This window comes from Callionymus lyra, chromosome 1 (assembly GCF_982586985.1).
Source record: "Callionymus lyra chromosome 1, fCalLyr1.hap1.1, whole genome shotgun sequence".
Classification (NCBI taxonomy): domain Eukaryota; kingdom Metazoa; phylum Chordata; class Actinopteri; order Syngnathiformes; family Callionymidae; genus Callionymus; species Callionymus lyra.
Window position 1 is genome coordinate 10525808 of NC_141818.1, and position 21608 is coordinate 10547415.

The 21608-nt window shown below is 39.4% G+C and overlaps 1 protein-coding gene across 1 annotated transcript; it reads left to right on the forward strand.

Annotated features, from left to right (window-relative positions):
* The first annotated feature begins 1728 nt into the window (after positions 1 to 1728).
* inpp5jb (inositol polyphosphate-5-phosphatase Jb) lies at positions 1729 to 20629 on the forward strand. Its single transcript, XM_087792629.1, has 13 exons — positions 1729 to 2148; positions 6892 to 7361; positions 8197 to 8304; positions 8392 to 8500; positions 12620 to 12736; positions 14117 to 14292; positions 14370 to 14481; positions 15499 to 15608; positions 15679 to 15874; positions 16842 to 16979; positions 17051 to 17134; positions 17201 to 17305; positions 18320 to 20629. The coding sequence occupies exons 2-13, from the start codon at positions 6901 to 6903 to the stop codon at positions 18635 to 18637; spliced, it is 2034 nt and encodes a 677-aa protein (XP_087648755.1). The 5' UTR covers positions 1729 to 2148; positions 6892 to 6900; the 3' UTR covers positions 18638 to 20629.
* Positions 20630 to 21608: the final 979 nt, after the last annotated feature.

The window sequence follows — 21608 nt, forward strand, 5'->3', positions numbered from 1 at the left end:
CTAAGATAAGTCACTCTGTCTGTTATCAAGTCATTTTAAAGGAAAATCCAAGGAAATAGCACTTTCCTCATTCTTGTTTCTATAATTGCTACTTATACAAATGAATCATTCGATTTCGAGCCATCAAAATATGTCAATATCTTCAAACATCTGCCAGTTGTGGAGAATAATCGATGTGTGACAATCCTAATGATTATCTAAATAATTCATGGCCATATTGCGCATGTGCTTTTACTTACCACTAGAGGGTGTTAACTCTTCACAATTAACTTAAGGACGTAATCTTTGTTACATCTTAATGACAAGAACATATAATATGGTTATCATTATTCTTGAGCACGTTTAATATATTTATACATCCCTGAAACATGACACACAACGATAACACACAGCACTAGCTACTAATTATTAGCACTTTATTATTATTATTATGAAGATTTATAGGCACTCAGAGGACGCAGACGTCCGCCAACATGCAGAGTTTTTTTTCACCACTCGACCACGAATGTGCTTCTGACGCATCTGAGGTCAGGATTACATTCATGTACACTGGCTTCAGACAAGATATATTTCGGAATAAAATCTAAAATGTGCATATGTTTATGTAATAATGTTATTTGTGTTAAAATAGATAACATTCAAAACAGCTGACAGGTGGATTCTTTAAGGAGATTCTGGGTTTGTTGAAGAGGGAAGAATCACTTTAATGCGACAATGATGAGTCTAGATCAGACATGGGTGAGGTATGGCCCTGGAACACATGCAAATTGTTGACTGTTATTTGGCCCTCATGAGGTCAAAAGAAAAACTCATCCCACCCACAAATCATCTGGAAACTAACATTTTTATTTTGTACGTATTTTTATTTTCCATTTCTAGTCTTAATTTTATCATTGGGTTTTCGTTATAGGACTTGTTAACTCGTTTTTCACCCCATTATTGGGTTTATTGGTAATTGTAAGTACATTTTGGCTCCCATTAAAATGTAGGCTTTTTTGTTACTCCTTCATCTTTTGCTTTATGGCCTCTCAAAACAGTCACAGTATGTCATTTCCCACCACTGGTCTAGAGAGTGACTGACCTTCTGAGAGCGTGTTTTACATTTCTCTTTTAATTTGCTCATAGAAAAGGCTGATTTAGATTACAAAATACATTTTGACCCATTAAAATAGGATCACAAAAAAATATAGATATATCAACTAGATCTTGAGATACATCACATTCGAAGAAATAGTTTCGGGGCAAGCTCCCAGAAAATATTACGTTTGAGAAATAAATATAAAATGTCACAGTGCAACCCAGAATAAAGAATAGAGAAGAAAAAAAATATATATATATATATATATATATATATATATATATATATATATATATATATATATATATAAATGTCGGTAAAAATGAATTAAAGACGTTCCATCACTATGTTTTAAAAGTTAAGCCAGCCTTTTATATATATATATATCGTTGGTCAACTTTTTGGCCTGAATTTAAAATAATAATCTTAACACTTTCGTATCAAATAAAGTTAAAACCGTTAATTTAACCAGTATTTTTGTTCCTCAATCTGTTAGCAAGCCCTTGACTACTAATATTTAGATCATATAAACGTTCTGATTGGTTGATGCATTTAGCCTCCCGGAATCAACCAATCAGCGCTTCGCTCTGCTCGGAATATTCAAGTAGCTGCCCGAGCATCCAATGTAGCATGTTAGCTGCTGATGCTACACGCTGAGCGAGGGTCAGTCTCCTCTGGACGGCCGTCGCTCGGACAGACGCCTCCTCCTCGCAGCTCCTGCCCGGCCTGAAGGACGCCGAGAGACAACGGCTCCGGTGCGCGCTGTTCCTTTAAACCGCAGGAAGGAAACACTGGTGTGTTCGAGGGAGATGTAGGAGGGCTGAGCGTCGCCACCTTGTCGCCGTCGAGGACGCGAGGAATGCCGAAGGTTTCCGTCGCTGCTGGAGATGATAAACTTTAGATATTAGAATTTAAGAAAAATTAAAAAAAACATTTTTGAATGAATTGACGCGAAGGACCAGCTGCCAGTTTAAACCCGCGTCATATTACGGTGACAATTTGTGTTACCTTTTAGTGTGAGGTTTAGAGAAAAAACCTTCGATTAAAATCAACACTTCGGACCAAAACAGGTAGGTGTTCCAACCACGCATGCGCACTTGTCTGTGTCACTATCACCTGCAACATCTGCTTCATAGATCCCACAGTGGTGCTTAAACATTGCTTTAAATATTTGTTTTTTCCCTGTTAATTCATGCTTAATTCAAGTGAAAATGTATCCTCAAAGAGTCGACTTCCTCCCCCATCTCTCCCTCATCCTCAGACATGAATGTTGTCAAAACAATGGATGAAATGACCCCCACCATGTTCCACTTGCAGCAGCACTTCAATGAGGCCACATCCTATATCTGCAGCTCTTGTTCTTTTTTTTTCTTCAGATGACACATTTCTCCAACCGAACCTACTTTTAATTCAAAATGTATATTGCAGAGTGAACCGTGATGTAAAACGTGTAATGGAATTCATACTAGGCTGTTAAAAACGAGCCGAAATACTATACAAATTTAAATCTAAATAAAAGGACATTTGAATATGAAAATATCGAAAGCCTAAATAATGTAAATACAACCGTTCATTAGACATTGAGGAAGTAACTGAAACAGAAGCTTTATAGACACAACATTTTGTAACGTGCTCTTACATTCAAATACAGAGGAAGTGTGGTCTTCACACGTGTGTGAGTCTCTTCACCACGACGACATGTTCCAGGAGTTGAGCAATATTGGGAAGTTATTTATTTTCCTCATTAAACGTGGGGTCAGCGAGCAGAGAAGAATGTGAAGTTGATGATTCAACAGTCAACTCTGCAAACCAGGCTATGAGACCCGAGCTTTTGCATAATGTGTGATGATTTAATGTATTTTGTTTGGGGATTTAGAATCAGATTTCTGTCATTTTGAGTACAGTTTTTTTGTCGTTTGCTAGTTACCGAAGACGTATTTTTGCTGACATTCCTGCCATGATTTTTTGTTCTTTTTTGTTTATTGAAATTGGTCTTATCTTGTCATGTCACTAAAAATGTTCAGTGTCGTTTAATGTAGCTAATAAGGTAAAGTACTAATCAGGGAAACTTCTTAAAACCTCTTGATACTTTATTTGTATTTAATTGATTTTAAAAAGAAAATTCACCCTTTTTTTCTTGCTTATGATTAAAGATAAAATGTGAAAACTGCACAAATGTCACAAAAGTGATGTTGCAATTGTTTAAGATCTTTAGATATTAAATATATTGAAATATTTACAAGTCTCCTTAACACCTTTTTCTTTCAATGTCGCTCTTCTCTCCGCAAAATGTAATCTAATCGTTTTTCCGTCAATTCATCTGCACTCCAGAGTAATTTTAAAAAGAAGGAAATGAGTTGCTATTCATGATTCAATGAGTCTGTTAGTCAGATCGCTGTGCAGTCAAAGGCCACATCCCCGACTTCACCCTCTCTAGCCTGACCTGGTGAAGCATGTTTTTAATGAGCAATTATTTATTGTATTCAACGTTCATTAAAGAGGAAAGGATTCAAATGAAGCATCGTGAGACGTAACGTTTGCCTCTCTCGGTATCATCGATTTATTTCCCTCGGCATGATTTTACTAATATTATCTGATGGTTAATGCCATATTTAAGTGTTGGTTAACTATGTGAACCGGTAAAAAGACGAGACGAAGCGTCAGGATCTTGGTCACACGAGGACCCGGAGCAGCCATTTTACAGCTGCGGCAGCAGCAGCTGTCGGTGTCATTTCTGGCCAGGTCAACATTAGCGTCTCCGTCAGTGGTGCATATGGCCCTGGAGGGCCCGAATACCAACACGCACTTGGCGGCAGTAATTCCAAGATTAAACGGTGTGGAAGAGAGCAAACATGATCAACTGAGGTTTGTGTCAACACGCTGCAGAGAAGCCAAGATATCTCGTGACTCAGTTTATCATCTCTTGTTGCTTAATTTCTACCTGCGGTGCAACAAAATACTCTCATGGTAATGAGCTTGTAACCAGAAGGTTGCTGGTTGAGTTCCCAGAACCTGCAGTTATTATGTATAGTCTGGTGCTCCAGCTGAGTTTTTGTTTTAAAAGTGGCACGATTCAACTGTTTCTGAACCCCTTACTGTTTTACATTTTTGAGTTGCAACGTCTGATACAAATAGTACGCACAGATGTACGAGAACCTTTAGACTTTATCATAGTAAATACATTCAAAATGTCCTCATGTAAGAGTTGATGACCTCCAGCAATAATCCTGTTGATAGTAAAAAATAATAATGTTTGACAATTTAATCATTTGCAAATATTTACTTGATCTAAACGAGCTTCATTTAAAAACTCTTGATGATGTAATAAATTTGCTAACAAGTTAAAAACACTTGTTCACAGACGTCGTCATCATGAAATGTCTTAAAAACAAAGTTTATAATTAATATGTTATGCTAAAATAATCTTTTATATGATGTAATACAACGATTAGAGGCCACACTTCTAATGAAAAATACACAATTTAATATTAAATACATCTTTATTTTGATTTTTGCAACCAATTTTACATTTTAGGAAACTTGGTAAATATGAGTTGTAGGATCGTTCTGGGTGTGACAAATATTTGTTTTCATTTTTTTTATTGTTTCTTCAGCAATATTTTGACCCAATAGTCAAATATTCTTTAAAAGCAAATATTTTATATAGAATTACTGCCATTGATCCATATTTAATTTTTTGGTTCAACCAAAAATAAGTCTTTCCATTTCCTTGTTTACTCTTTTGCATTATGATCCTTTTTTAAAGATTTACCGGTCCATGTGGGATTCTGAGTATCTGAAAATAAAATGGAAATGAAAAGTTTAGGTAAAAGAGAATCATCATTATAATAATTCATTTCATAACACCCAAGACGCCTTACAAAATATAAATGTAGCACAATAAAAACATTGAAAATACACAGTGAAATACATTTAAAATATTACTGAGAATGAGCCAGTTTGAAAAAGTATGACTTGAGTTGCCATTTAAAAATGTCCAGAGAGTCCAACTGTCGCAGGTGAACGGGTAAAGTGTTCCAGAGAATTCTACTGCCTCATTCTAGCTGTGCTTCAACTAAAAAGAGAGTCCTAGTTGTGTGGAAAGGATAGATTTAAGGACATTGAATCACCAGGATGTGGCCTGGAAAACGTCTCAAAAGGAGACTGAATGAAGATGTTTGGGTGACACCACTTCCCTCTCTGGCAGCCTCTGCGCTCACACACCCCCCCCCGGAGGAGGCTTGTTAACACCGTGACACATTTGCGATTATCATCAAATCATTTCCAGCGGAGGCCGGCGCAGAATGAGAAACGCATGCATGTTGACGAAAAAAGGTGATTCGCTCGTGCATTTGATGTACGTTGAAGAGACGGAATACGTGGATTTTTTAAACGACTTTCTGCAAAACAACTTCAAAACACTTCAGGTCCTTTTTTAAAAAAAAAATGACACTCAACGAGAGAAAGGATGGGAGACTGGGGGAAAGATAAGCGAGCAGGATTAACGTGCCAGAGGGAAGTGTGAGGGATCAATTTGGAGAGACTCGCGTCGAGAAGACACAGTGCTGTCAGGGAATGGGCCGTCTCAGCGTTCCCTCTTCTGCTCGTTTTGTACCCACCCACTCCCACGTGTGCCCACTCGTCCCATTACCCTCCTTCATCATGAACACCCCCCCCCCCCCCCCGCCCCCCCTCAACAAATGCCATGCATGGATCTCAGCCGTGCACAATGGCCTGGGATGTCATTGGTGGACCAGCATGCTTCATGTTCACACGAGGAGCCCCCCCTCGCTTACATGGAAGTCTCAAGGTCATATGAGTAATTGTTGTTTGTGTGTCGATACAATGCATGTCGCCCCCCCCCCCCCAACTCACAGCAGCGTGTCCTGTAACGTCTCCTTCCACACAGTAAGGAAGACATGTTTGTCATTTGATTTGTGCCGTGTCATTGTTCAGACAGCGACACGTGCCGGGTTACCCTACATAACACCGGTGCTCATATTTCCCTATAGTTGTCCGGCTGTAATCACATAATCGAGATGGATTCTTATTTCATGTCACCAGGTTTAAAAAAAAAAAAACGTAGTTGGAACAAGTCTTGTGGTACCTCAGCTACCTTTGTCAGGATTTGTTTATTCCGTATCATTGGCTCGTACCGTTGTGGACCGTGAAGCGGATCTTCGCGTGAGTGTGCAGGTGCAACGCGCTGATATGAACTGACTACATCGCCGTGGTAACCGGGCCGAGTGGCGGCCAGAGACGAGAACAGAGTGAAGGTCTATTGTGTGTGTGTGTGTGTGTGTGTGTGTGTGTGTGTGTGTGTGTGTGTGTGTGTGTGTGTGTGTGTGTGTGTGTGTGTGTGTGTGTGTGTGTGTGTGTGTGTGTGTGTGTGTGTGTGTGTGTGTGTGTGTGTGTGTGTGTGTGTGTGTGTGTGTGTGTGTGTGTGTGTGTGTGTGTGTGTGTGTGTGTGTGTGTGTGTGTGTACACAAAACATCCAGGTTAGGCGCTTGGATTTGCTGGCTCCCCTGTAGACGCTATTCCTCTGGATCTTTGGAATGTTTTAATACCTGTTCGGTTTCTGAAGCCGCCTCTTCTCCAGACTCAAGTGGCAGGTAATGGACCACTTAAAGTGGTGGGTGTGCGGATGAGTCACCGACTTGTCGTGAGGCAGCGTCCGGGAATGATGAACGTCGCCGCACACTTAGCGGCTACTTTCGCTTGTCGTTTGTGGTTCTTTCTTTTTTTTCGCTTCCATTAGGACTTGATTATACAGTCTAAGTTCTGGATAATAATGTGTTCTTTCTATGTCTCAGCGCTCAGAGATGGATCAGGAGAAACTCGGCCAGGGTCAGATTGGAGCCGAAGAAAAAAGCGACGTCGCAGAAGATGTCTCGGCCGCGAAGCCGTCGCCGGAGGGTCGACGCACCGGTCCGACCTCCAACCCCGCCAGACCTCGGCGCCCGCAGAGGAGCGCCAGAGTCGAGGGCTCCGTGGATGTCGCCGAACCGAAAGTGGAACCAACGGAAGTGGCTGAAAATGACGAAAGCGTCCCGGATGGTTCGGCACCCAGTCGTCGCCCTAAACCCGCTCCTGCCGTCAAACCCACGGGGTTCGGTGCGAAGGCCGGTCCAAAAGGTCCAGGACATCAACCCGTCAGGGCCGCCTCGGTCCCACACGCACCCGCCAGCAGGCCGCTGCCCACGCAGCTGAACCCTCATGCCCAGAGAGCGCTCTCTGTGGCGGGCACAGCTGACACTCAGGCCCAGACCGTGGAAGACTTCAGGCAAGTTCCACCATGAGCCACTTGTCTCGGCTCGTCTGGGTTTACACACAATCTAAGTCACACCAGCAGCAACCACACCGGTGCTTGTTTTCACATGTCGTGTCCTACACACTCAGTTTGTGTACCTGTCTTTTATTTACTTTGAGAGACACAATGACAAAACTTTGTGAACCTGAACAGTACAGGAACCAGAATATATTCAAATATTGACACCAGTTTGCTCCTGAGAACTGAAACATAACCAAAATCGACAAAACGGTTCATTTATTGTTTGTATTTAAAGACCGTGTCTCAACATGAGGATGAAGCATGACACATTTTTAAAAACCAGATAAACCACTTGACTCATTTGTTTTACCTTCTTTCTTCACTTTTGGCAAATGGCAAATCAAAAAGTTGTCTTTCTTTTTTTTAATCTTTTAGTGTAGGACAGACTTTCAGTAAATAAAAAATGAAAGAAAAGCACAACATTTAGAACCATATCCTGAATTAATTTACACCAAATATTACAGTATACTTTCATTTTATCAATATTTCCAATGCTTTTATTTGACAGGCAGCTAGCTCAGGACTTCAGGTAGCAGTGCGACTAGACACTTTGTTCGGCAACAAAGAGTGACAAATAAAAATGTAAAAAACTAATTGAAATCAATTTATTCGTCTTTCAATTATTTTGCTGTATATTATACTGTATATACAAACAAAAACTTCTTGACTCAAGTACTCGTCAGTACCAGAACAAAGAAATGTCTCCAGTTACCCAAAATAACTGTACAATAAAGTGATTTATTGAATTTATCTCAAAGTCTCACGAAGTTTGTCTCTTTTCCAACAGACTTCATTTCATCACATGGAACGTGGGATCAGCTCAGCCCCCCGATGACATCACTTCCTTGCTGGGCTTAAACGTGGGCGACGGAAACACAGACATGTACATCATCGGGTGAGTGTTTCTTCTGGAATCGTCCGCATTCATTCTTTAAATTGTGAGTAAATCCTTAAAACTGAAACACCGACTTCTGTGCGACAGGCTGCAGGAGGTGAACTCCATGATCAACAAAAGGCTGAAAGACGTCCTCTTCACAGACCAGTGGAGCGAAGTCTGCATGGACAGACTCAGCCCTTTTGGATACGTTCTGGTCAGTCATGAACACATTCTCTCATTTTTTCCCATCCCAAGACAAGACACTGAAGACTCGCTGCTGACACTGACAAGAGTTTCGCTTTACGCTGCAGTTGTGCCTCGTTTTTTTGTCCTCCCAGCACCAGGCTGTGATAATTTTCTACAAGTGTGTCAATTCAGCACTTCTGCGGTCATTCTGCAGCATGATGAGTTCTTGTGCGCCTCGAAATGGGCCACTATAAATACAAAGTTCAATGGACTGAGAAGGTAGTTATTCGGAAAGTTATTTCCGTGCATCATTTAGTCAAAAGTGTCTTGCAGATCCCAGCATATCTGCTACTCGATAAGAAAATGAACACATTGTTTAAAAATGTTGTGTATGCAAGACATTCATTTAAGAAATCAACGTGGTGAAAAAATGGGGGCTGTCTTTGGATGGGTCCCATTTCTTAAAATTATTTAAATAATTGAAGAAAACAAATACACATAAGTGAATGGAGACCAACTCAAACATATGCTGTAGAAGGAGGAAGAGATGTTAACGTTTTAATTAATTTATTCATGAAGAGTTAATTCTGTATTGGCTGCAATGGTGACAGAATTACGTTTTGGAATCAAGGATGTTAAACTTAATCGCACGAGGGGCCAACATCTTGAACAGTTGGGTCGTCGTCGGCTTGTTTATTTACAAAACCGTGACGGGAAGTGTGAATTTAATCGGAATACTGTCAATCTTTGAGGCTTAATCTTAGTTACCTGTGTGTACCTTTCCTTTAAGATGAGTTTTACTCTTATTATTAGTCTCTGTGTTGTTGTTGACATCCATAATATCCTTATCTTAAACACTGACATATTTATAGGCTTCATAACCACAAAATATTGATCTACTTTTATTTGCGCTAATCATCCGATGGGCCTCACTAATATAGTTTGCGGGCAAAAAAATCTATTCATCCAGTGGATGTTTAATTGAAATGTTTTGTGGAGCGGTTGGCTGGATGCTGCTGATGTTTACGCCGTCGTTCTCCACTGTTGGTGTCGGACTGGCAGCGTCTGAAAAGGACGGCTGCCTGTGTTGGCGTGGCGAGCCGTGCAATCATCTCCGGGTGCTGAAGTCAGCCGTGGAGCTGAGAGAGCAAGACAAATGTCTCCCACGGTGCTGTTTTATTTTTGGATCAGATGCTTGTCAGAGTGGATGGGCCTCTGACAGCGAGGCTGAGGCTGCAGCTCTCGCTCCATCACGTCAGGCTTGAATCCTACAGATATGTTTATATGAAGGTCTCATCCACGACACACTTTTGTGTCAGGTCAGTTTTTTTATATTTTAATAGATGAAAATACTGTGAATTTCATTACACATTAGATGGGTATTGTTTGATTTAAATTATAGATATAAAGCTATACTTATTTGGAATTTAAAAAAAAATGTCAACAGGCCTAGAAAATAATACATAGAATTATGATATTTTTTAAATTTAAAATGTTCATTTTATTGACCTAGAAATACTATTTGAATTATCTGTATGTGTTAAAAATTTAAATTAATTACATTTATTAAAATCATGAGTTATTCCTGAAGCATAGTTTTACAGCTTACATGTTCTGGCTAATACAAAGACATTGTTTCTTTAGGAGACATCACCGATGGCAAGTTAACTTTTAAACTGAATAGTATCCTTGCCAGTTTAGCTTGTCGACAACAGTGCCAGCTGCATTCATTATAATTTATATTAGATTAGATGGACTTTTTTAATCCCTCTGGAGATTTAGATTTCCAGTAAACAGAAGGTACAGAAGTTTCATAAAAGCAAGAACAAAGTGCAAATAAAAAGGAATAAAGCGCAAATAGATGACAAAGTGCAATTATAAAGAGCATAGATCAAAGGTGAAAAACACAAAGATCTAAAAGGATACAAAGAAAAACATAGAATACCATCATCCCTTCATTAACTTTAAATTCAATTTAACACTGTATCTTTTTTAGTTTCAAGTTTTTTAGAATTTCAACTCAGTAAATCTCTAATTTTGACAAACCTAAAATATATAATAATCAAATAAAGGAATTTTTACGACAGTGAATTAAAAAATAACTAATATATTAATCTCAAAACATAGGTGGTTAAGAAACATTTGTCTGCCGACACGTTGCTTCAACTCCCCTCAGAATCTTCAGTTAAATCCGGCGTCTCTGCTGGAGTCAAGAGAAGTTTCCTTTAACCTTTAAATGCAGCAGGAGGTCGTGATGACCATAAGCTTGATTGACAGGAGCGTAACATGCCCCCGTGGACCAGAGAGGATGAGATGATGAATATTACATGAAATGAGAGGAGATCATCATTATAGTTATGTAAAGAAACACCATAATCTGTGTCTGTGAAGTAACTGATAACCTCTCTTGAAGGATCACGTACAGTGTTGACATTTTTGTACATTTCTTCTGTAAGTTCGTAAACAAAATGTAAGGCGGCAGCTTTCAAGATCTATTTACTTTAACGCTTTAGTTATCGGTCAGCGCACAAGCAACACAAAAGCTACAATACTCGGAGTTAATTCACGTTATCGAAAAAGTGAGTCATTGACTTACTATAATGGCTGTTGGGAGAGATTTAGAGGCGGAAAAGAAAAAGACGGCACAGGATGAACACATTTACGTGTTTAGCTGCTGTTTGTTCACCAAAACAACTAAAGAAAATGATGAATTGTCAATGTGTGCAAACTGAATTTTATTATCAAAAGATCATTTGTTTTATTGTTATTTTTATCCAATATTTTTTTATTTTGTAAGTTAAATGGTTATCTTATTTAAGAAACATCTTGAGACGTTTTATTTGTTCAGGCTTTTCCTTGATTTTCTGGAACTCCTGTTGTGTTATCAGTTTTATCTTGACCTTTAAAGTATATACTTTATTGAATATTGTTTTTATTGTTTAAGCGCTTTGTGACCCTGGTCTGGAAAAGCGCTATACAAATAAAAATTACTTACTTACTTACTTACTTACTTATTAACCTTCAATGAAAACTGATTAATCTTTTTGAGTCCATCAGAAACGGCTTTATTAAACATATAAATGTCAACAATGTACATGGAATTCATCGCCGGCTGTTTGTGTCATCGCCAAATATTTGCTTTTTTATTGTATATATATATATAAATAAATCTATACAAAAATAGTGCAACGAGAGCCAATTCAAGGATATTATAGATGATTAGGTTTTGTCAACCATAAATGTCTAATTTCTGGCCAAAAAACATTTTTCACTAGAATTTATGGCTTAAAAATAAGGTTAAGAGCGTCTGCTTTAAATCTTTAGTTTTGATTAGTTTTGTCCAATTATTATGTCCAATTTCTCTGTTTAAGCTGTTACAATGGAAAAAGGCAGACCCAGAAATGTGTTTTTAAAACGACATTACTTAGAGTAGGTGAAAAAATTCAAGGCGTTAAGGTCACTGAGGTGTTAGTGTCTCACACTAGATATAAGACACATGTACTCGAGGATCAAGGTTTTTGTTTGGAAGCGTCTAATTCAAGACGGGTTTGACACAAACAAGCCCCCAAAAAAACCCGTGAACTTGTTAGTCTGCGCAGCACGGATAAAGTTGATCCACTTACCGCTCGAGTGGATTCCATTACGCAACAAAGTTTTTCAAACACAAGCAAGAGGGTCTTTTAGTCACGTGGAGATGTGTGCGTCCATGACCGGCCGCGGGGCGTTGTGTGTCCGGGCTCATGCTTCGCTGGCCAGTGAGCGCGGCGAGGACGGAGGGAATATAAATCAGCATTGTTGAATGTGCGCTTGACATTGTGTGTGAACCACCTCATTATGAGTTCGCCACAAATAAAGGGGGGAATATTGTCGTCTCCACGTGACCCCGAGAGAGGACTTTGAGAGAGAGGTCCGCCTCACATGTTTTCTTGGTGAACAAGCCTGTTTCCATGGCGACGCTTGACCGCCGGCTACGGCCTGTTAATGTGCATGTCTTTATGTGAGGCAGTGGAGCGACCAGAGGCCATTAGTCAAATGTTAATGCCATAAATGTGAAGGTGGGGGGGCGGGGGGCTACATATGCTAATGTTTGCATGGATGCTGTTTATTCTCCTCAAGTCATAATTCCGTCTCCGTGTTCCTCCGGCAGGTGACTTCGCAGCGCATGCAGGGACTGTTGCTGCTCGTCTTCGCCAAGTACTTCCATCTGCCCTTCCTCCGGGGAGTCCAGACCGAGACCACCCGCACCGGCCTGGGGGGTTACTGGGTGAGACAGCCACCGATACTCTTCTTCTGGGCGAGTGAGCGGAGCGGCAGCACATACGCTGGTCCACAGAGTGGAGGCTCGTGACGAGATGGAAACTGTTGCCCAGAGTCCAGCTGGTGATGCATTCATCCACGAACTGGACGCTGGTTTGAAGGAAATACTTTCACGAGTTAAAGAGAGGCAGTTTTTAAACATTTTTAAAATACTCAAAAATGATCTGGAATTCATTCAGAAGTCATCTTTAAGATAAAAGTTGAATTCTTGAAAATTTCAACATTGCAATTAAACAATTTTTGACACTAGGGGAGCCAGAACCACTATTTTAAAAACTACAGATTGAGCCTTTAACCTTTGTGTTATCTCAGGTTCAAGGTGACCGAAAAGTTTGAAATTTAATGTGTTTGCGACCTCCACCGCTGCATATGTGTTTCTGGAAGCCAAGGAGGTCTTTCATCTTGACCCAGAGACGGCACAAGGGATACCACAAACACATTTGTTTTCGGGCGTTTGGGTCACCTCGACTCTGAGGTAAAACAAGGCTTAATGTCATAGAAAAATAGGAATTAAAGCTTTACTTTAATGAATTTATAATGCGTGAACACAGAACACCGAAAAAACACACAAATAAAATTGATGACAACAACAATCAAATGTGAAGAATCCTGCAGAAAAAAACAATCTAATGAAATGCAGAATGTGTTACCTGTGTCAAAATATTTAACTTTTAGAAAACTGGTTATAAGCTGTTTGACTTTTGTGAGAGTTTTGAGCTGAAAGAAAGAAGACAATGGCGACAATATAATTATATTACTTGCCACAGAAGGAGATATATCAGGAAAAGTAATTATAAGGATTCAAAGTATTTTAATAATTAATTTATTTAAACATTCCATTGTTTTTTTTAATTATTTTTTTTTAGCTATACATCAATAAAAGGATTGATTCACCCTAAAATATCTTAGAAAATAAATAAATAAAACGCACACAATGATAAGACAAAATTAAATTGTTTGTCGGCTGTCAAAACATTTTTTACTCTGACCTCATCAAGGCAACAAATCCAGCCAAATACATTTTAGCCGTCATGGTGCAAACTTAACATTTTGAAATCATATTTTCTGTGTCAACCAAGTCTGTATCATAGAGGTGATACACGTTGTGATGTACCTGTGAATGTGTGTTTTCGTTATGAATGGATATGAGTCGAGTGATTCAAGGTCACTGAAGAAAGAAGAAACGTATTTTATCATCTTTTATTGTACGACTTCTCTCCGAACTGTGCAGCTTCAGTATAAATAACTGTATTGTACAGAGCTGAGCTCAACATGATGAACTTGAATGTGGATCAATTATTTATTTCATGTTTGCTTCATATTTTAGGGCAACAAAGGCGGGGTGAGCGCCCGTATGTCGGTGTTCGGCCACACGATCTGCTTCCTCAACTGCCACCTGCCGGCCCACATGGAGAACTCTGAGCAGCGAATGGAGGACTTTGAGAGCATCTTGCAGCAGCAGCAGTTTGAGGGCCAGGCTTCCTCCGGGGTCCTGGACCACGAGTACGTTTGACACGTTATATATTGAAGGTTTCCTTTCTTCTGCATGTTCTCAACGTGATGAATGTTTCTGATGGAAGCGTGGTGTTCTGGTTCGGGGACCTCAACTTCCGCATCGATGAGCTGGAGATGCAGGTGGTGAAGACGGCCATTGATAACAGCAAACTCACCGTGTTGTGGGAGAAAGATCAGGTGAAGCTTCACGTTCATTTCAAATGGTTCAATATGTAATGATCACATAATTGATCATAATTCATTGATAAAGTCAGCATTATGTAAAGGTAATAATAAATCACCAAAAAAACATGAACTCAGGGGTGAAGTACACGTTATGTTCAGTAAAATAATGGTAATCATATTTGGTGTTCTTCATTCCTTAGTTGAAAATGGTTTGATAACAGTTGAAAATATTTTGATAACAGTTCAAATATTTGATTTAAGTTGAAAATATTTTGATTACAGTTAAAAATGGTTTGATTAAAGTTGAAAATATTGTTATTACAGTTGAAAATATTGTTATTACAGTTGAAAATATTGTTATTACAGTTGTAAATATTGTGATTACAGTTGAAAATATTGTTATTACAGTTGAAAATATTGTTATTACAGTTGTAAATATTGTGATTACAGTTGAAAATATTGTTATTACAGTTGAAAATATTGTGGTTACAGTTGAAAAGTTGTTATTACAGTTGAAAATAATGTGATTACAGTTGAAAATACAGCGAACATAGTAAGATAACAGTTGAATTTACTTTTTAATTTCAGGTTAAAATTCTGTTGATGAAATTTTAAAGTGTTTTGATTGTTCCTTAAATTTCCATGTATGAAGTGTTTAAAAATATTGTTTATAAAATATTGCGTGTGACTCAGGATTGTTGAAAACGTACATATTAACTGAAACTGATTTAACAAGAAAGATTTCCCAATAATAGACGTTGTATCATCTACAAACTGCAAACCTGCCCGGACAGGTATTGAATCACCTGAATCTCAACACAAATACTCAGAAGCTAAATTTCAATTTAACATTCAGAGTTAAGTGTTTGTTGCAGGAATAAAAACAATGTCATGTTAGATAGTTGATTTTAAAAGTCAGTGTCGTGATGAGTGAATTCTTGAAGTCTTTTTTCAAATGCTCCTCTTGATAATATACGTGTAGGCCACTAGAGGGCGATCTATTGACGTCCAATGAAAACTGTGCTTCAGCTCAACATGGCCAAAGACAGCGAGACGGTGCTGGAGGGCTTCAACGAAGGACCGCTCAAGTTTCCTCCCACCTACAAGTTCGATGTGGGCACGAACACGTACGACACGAGGTGAATAAAGTCTTCTTATACTTCTGACAATCCAGCTCGAACGTGTTCATGACGTCCATCTCGGCCGCAGCGGGAAGAAGCGCAAGCCGGCCTGGACCGACCGGATCCTGTGGCGTCTGAGGGCCACGGGGCCCGCGGCCGCAGGGAAACGTAGTTCCATGTCGGGACTCAGCAGCGGCACCAGAGTGATGCAGCATTACTACAAGAGTCACATGGAGTACACCGTCAGTGACCACAAGCCAGTGTCGTCGATCTTCACCCTGCAAGTGAGACACTTTCTCCAACGTTTACTCTGGAAAATACTTCATATTTGATCTTTTAGAAAACATTTTCCACATACTCTGTCACTTTCCTATGAATAAAGACAAAAGCTTTTTTATAAGGTAAGGTAAGGTAAAACTTTATTGATCCCTCAGGAGGTCTCCTTCAGGAAAATGTTTTTTCCAATAGCCACAGAAAATACAGCAATTTTTCATAAAAAATAAATCGAAATAAAATAAGAACAAGAACAAAGAGAAAGAACAAGATGATACAATCTAAGTCTAAAGATGATAATGGGTAAGAATAAATTAAAATACTCGCAAAACAAGCGGAAAATAATAGGAAAACATTAGTAAGAAAACTAAAAACAATAATTACACATTTATGTGGATAGGCTATAATTTTAATACATTTTATCTATATCAAACAAATGATTGACAAACCATGTTAGTTTCCTATAAAACCACACAATGATTACAATTACAAGATGGCAGGCATGTCAGCAAAAGAGTTCTAAAGTAACTTGTGGGAGAAAAAAAAGATTTAAAAAGTTTTGTCTATCCAGGTTTTCATAATAAAGCGTAATATACACACATTAAAAAAAAAAGAAAAAAAGTAATGATAATAATGGTTAGAAATAAGATGAAACAAACCAGAATATCTTCCTGTCCAAAACTAAGTTGTCATGGTTATCAGGGGCTAAAAAACTAAAAAAAAAGAAGCTAAAAACTCAGATTTGTAGTTTTTAAAAAGTTTTAAAATGTCAAAACACAATCATAGAAAAACAACTTTGTTGTAAATGAACTTTTTATTATGCAAATGAGACCAAAACTCCATATTCTCGGATGAAATTCAAGTTCACCTTTTGCGAGCCTTGCTCAAGAGCAACACGGTGATACTTGAGAAGTTTGAGGAGCTCACTTGTGATCCGAGCCGTAAAGAAGATGTTCTCACCTGCTGATGATCCTCTAGTTCCCGTACAAGGTGGACGTTCCTCTGGTCACGCTGGCGGTGGAGGACGAGTGGCTGAGCATCGCCGACGCCGTCGTCAAGTTCAAACTGGCTCCTAACTTCTCTCGCAGCTCTTGGGATTGGATCGGCCTCTTTAAGGTACAAACGACCGTTTAAAGATGTGTGTGTGACGGTGTGTGACGGTGTGTGACGTCCCTGCTGACCCTCAGGTGGGCTTCAGACACCACAAGGACTACGTGGGCTACGTGTGGGCCAAACAAGAGGAGAACGATTTCCTCCGACAGGAACAGCAGGTCAGGACGGATGCTGATGTTCCACTTTATTGACCTCTCGCCTTGACCTTTGACGTGCTCTCCTAGGTGAACTTCACCGAGGAGGAACTGCCCAAATGCTCAGGAGACTTCATTTTGGGTTACTATAGCAACAACATGAGCACTATTGTCGGAGTGACGGAACCGTTTCAGGTAAAACATTTTTGATTGATGAAATATTCTGCAGTTTTCTTTCAAAATGACCGAGAGTTTGCGGGTTTTATTAGGTACATATTAAAACATATCTAATAGTTGGCTGTCTTTTTTTAAGTATTTAATTTAAATCTCCTAATTCAATATAGGATTTACTGTTTTTTTTACTCTATTTTAATCTTTTTTTTTGCATTTTACTATAATGTGCCAATTATGAACTAAAAACATTTATCTTGTCGTTAATCATATCATTGTAACTGCAATGTTGTTCCCAATGTTCTGGGATTTTTTTTAAAATTAATCATGTGTGTTTTATTTCTGCATTTATATATTGGATTAGAAAGACTTTATTAATCTCTCTATTATTATTATTATTATCCCATAAAGTAGTTGTTCTGGGGCAGCATAAACGGATTTGTTTAACGGATTTGTGTTGCGTAAATATATTATATGTCAAGTTAATAAGTATATAAGTACATTATATAAGTATAATTTGTATTAAGGGAAATTAAATATATTGAATTATCTTTTTCTAAGCCATGTAGAAAGTGAGGTCCTGGGTTACAAGCTGCAATAATTTAATACATTTTTCTACTGTAAAAAAAACAAATGTAAATGTCACAAAATCAAGATCACATAAGTCAAAAAACAAATGTGTTTCTGGTATCCCTTCTGTCGTCTCTGGATCAAGATGAACGACCTCCCTGTCTTCTATAAATAGATATGCAGTGGTGGAGGTCGTTCATCTTGACCCAGGGACGACACAAGGGATTCGGGTCACCTTGACACTAACACAAGAAACAGGTTAAAGTCCCAAATCTGTAGTTTTTAAAATGGTGTTTCTGGCTCCCCCAGTGTCGAAAATGTGTAATTGCAACGTTGAAATTCTCTGTTTTAAAGCTCCAGGTTTCTACCAGTGCATTATTACTTCATATTAAAACTTTCCGAGCCTCTGCTATGAAGCAGTGTGAAGGTCACATGACACTCACAGGGATCTAACGTGTCTCCACACAGATCCAGCTGCCCACCTCAGCCCAGGACATGAGTTCCTCCGACAGCTCCGACTTCACCTCCGAAGACGACAGCACGGTGGTCCAGGTGAAGACCGGCTCCCGCAGCCCCAGCCCTCACCGGAGCAAACACCGCCACCACCACCACCACCACCGTCACCGCAGCAACAGTCGCCCGTCCAGCCCCGGCGCGCCCGACAAGGACGACGCCGACGGTTCTTCAGCGCCCACGGCTGACGGCGAGTCCACCGGCTGTCCAGCAGAGGGCAGCAACACACCGCCCGCTGGAGAGAAAGAGCCTGCCAAAGAATCCGGAGAATGAAGTCCTGCTTCAGAACAAAAAGGTCTCCAATGTTGTGTCTTTTATTTTGATACATGCACTGTGTGTTTTCAAGATGACGTCCTCGTGCAGGTAACATCAGACGCGTATGTTTGCTGTCTTTTACCGTGGGCACATTTGATATCATGTATTCTTTTGTCTCAGGAACAAAGCGGTCCGAGAGGCAAAACGGGTCGACATTTAGAATTTACCGTCACAATCCATTGTCAAGCCGGTTACTCAGCGTTTTTAATGATCCCCCGCCTGATCCGAGTGTCGCCAAATCCTGTTTACACAGGGATTTGCAAACTCTTGATGAAGTAGAACGAAGATAATTCCAGTGTTTCCAAAGTAAACGTTTCAAAGAATCAATTTTAAATAGGAAACTCTTTTTAAATCCATCAGTTTCAGATTAAAGGTTAAAATAATTAAAAACCTTCTCAAACAATCCAGATTTTATTTCTCACCCGATATTCAAAAAATAAAAATATGTTTTAAATGACTCTCGTTAGCTTGAAGCTAAACCGAGTAATTTTTCCGTTTTATGTTAATGAGTTTTAAAAAAATGGACGTGAATTTATACGTTACATCGATGTGGGCTTTATATTCAGGGATGACCTTCGTACAGATGTTCCACTAGTTTACAGGTTTATTTCTTGAGTAAACTTGACTAAAACTTGAGTAAAGAGTCACAGGCTGATGTAACATCAGACAAAATACCATCTTTTCTTCAAAACAAAACACCTTTAAAACAGTAAGAATCAAAAGAAATTATATCAATAATTTTTTCTCAGTCACCAATGCCTCGGTACCGGTCCCCGGACCAGGGGTTGGGGACCGCTGTCTCAGAGCATTCATTGCTAAAAGGTTACTCGACGAGAGCGAACATGAGAAGCCTTTAAATAGACCCCCACCCCGGTCTGGAGGGGGGTGAGGCGGACCACAACAGTGCCGCCATCTCGCGACAGAAACCCGTCGACGTCCTGTCGTTCACTATTCTGGGCCACGCGGCGAAAAAACTGACCCGGATTCAAATGAAAGGCCTTTTCTTGTTAATGACGATAGACCTGAACGTTCTTGGCCCACGAGCAAGTTAACTCTCACCCCTGCCCGCCCCCCCGACTCCCCCTCTTTATCTTGTGATTATCCGGCGCTGCTGTCTCAGTGCTTGTTGTTGGGGGGGGGCGTGACCTCTGACCCCGTGTGTCACTGTTAGGCTAGCAGAGTAGACTGTGATGTGTAGCCGTAAGATCGGTGTGCGTGTTGTCGTGAGAGAGTGGATGCAAGAAAGACATACTCTACATTCCGGGACCGTGATTCTTGTGCCGTGAAGTGCTGTTTTCGACTCCTCGTGTCATGATTGCTGTGAAATATTAAGGAACAAACAAAAAAAAAAAACATGTTAAAAGGGCAGAACAAAGTGAGAAAAAAAAATGACCCTACATTTTAAGAATAGCTTGAAACATTTCATTGTGCATTTCTGAATTATTATTTTTTTTACTTTGAATTCTGGATTAACTGTGGTAGGAAGACGAGGATCGTCCTTCTCTAGTTAGACGTCATCAGTTGGGATCCGTGACTCTTGTGAAGCTCTGTCTACAGAATGTGATCGTTTTTATCGTGGCTGTATCTCCATGAGAAATATAAGAATAGACAATCTACGTCGCAAAGTTTATTTTGACTTAAATTATGTATTTATTTTCTTATTTAAATGAGCCTTTATTCTGCTGGCCAGTGAGGGAGCATTGTTGAAATAATAATAATATTAGAGAAACTTATTTTGTATCTGTGATTATCCGACGCTTTGATTTCTGCTCCGTGCGTTTCTAGGAAGTCGATTCATTTCAAGTCTAAGGTTTTAAAGTGTTTGTATAAATGTGAACGAAGTCAAATGTAGTCAATGAGACTTATGCAGATGGATTTAAGTATATCATGAGAAAATATATAGCGATTTAAAATATGGATCACCCTTTCTTGAATCCAATAAAGTATTGAACGAAAGCTTGATCTTGTCTTTCTTGTGTTTGTTTTAAAAAGATGGCGTCAGCATGTGATTAATGGCAATTAATATATTGCTTTAATAATTATTCTTGCTATTTGATTTGACTGGTGAATAAAATAATACTTGCTTTTGAATGTGTGATTGTACAGCACTTTATATAGACTTGATGAAGCTGATTATGTTCTTGGAGGCTCAATATATATTTTATTTATTTATGTCCGTCTTCCTCGCAAAGAAAATTCCTTTCCTTCATCATCAGTTTAACTTCTTGGAAGTATACAGTGGGTTGCAAAAAGTAACTAGACCAACACAAATTGTGAAGTACAAAGAAAAGTGTGTGTGTGTGTGTGTGTGTGTGTGTGTGTGTGTGTGTGTGTGTGTGTGTGTGTGTGTGTGTGTGTGTGTGTGTGTGTGTGTGTGTGTGTGTGTGTGTGTGTGTGTGTGTGTGTGTGTGTGTGTGTGTGTGTGTGTGTGTGTGTGTGTGTGTGTGTGTGTGTGTGTGTGAAGCAAGGGTTAGGCTATGAAAAGATTTCCAAAGCTTTGAACGTCTCACTGTTCAATCCATTATCCAGAAATGGAAAGAGTACGGCAAAAACTGCAAACCTACCAAGACACGTGCGTCCACCTAAGCTTACAGGTCCAACAAGGAGATCTCACTGATAAGAGATACAGCCAAGAGGCCCCTTGGTGACTCCGGACCAACTTGTTCTTTGTCTTTTTGGGGTTTTTTTGTGTAATCCAACAAGTCAAGTGGTTTGACTTGGGGAGCCGAGACACTGGTGACATAAACCATGCACGTTTGATTCTTTAACGACTGCGTTGAACAGACACGGCCAGACTTGTTCGCCTGGTTTCCTCTGTATGAAAGTATATTGGAGCCGTCACAATGTATCTAAGGGTTGATTTTATTTTTATATAATTGAATTCAATACATAATATTGAAAGTTTGTCTTTGTTTTGAATTAATTATCG

What these genes read in the sequence shown, in the direction of transcription:
- inpp5jb (XM_087792629.1), top strand. Translation starts at nt 6,901, where the DNA reads ATGGATCAGGAGAAACTCGGCCAGGGTCAGATTGGAGCCGAAGAAAAA. An exon ending in GCCCTTTTGGATACGTTCTG is followed by an intron (nt 8,501 to 12,619) that starts GTCAGTCATGAA and finishes TTCCTCCGGCAG; the next exon opens with GTGACTTCGCAGCGCATGCA. An exon ending in ATTGGATCGGCCTCTTTAAG is followed by an intron (nt 16,980 to 17,050) that starts GTACAAACGACC and finishes GCTGACCCTCAG; the next exon opens with GTGGGCTTCAGACACCACAA.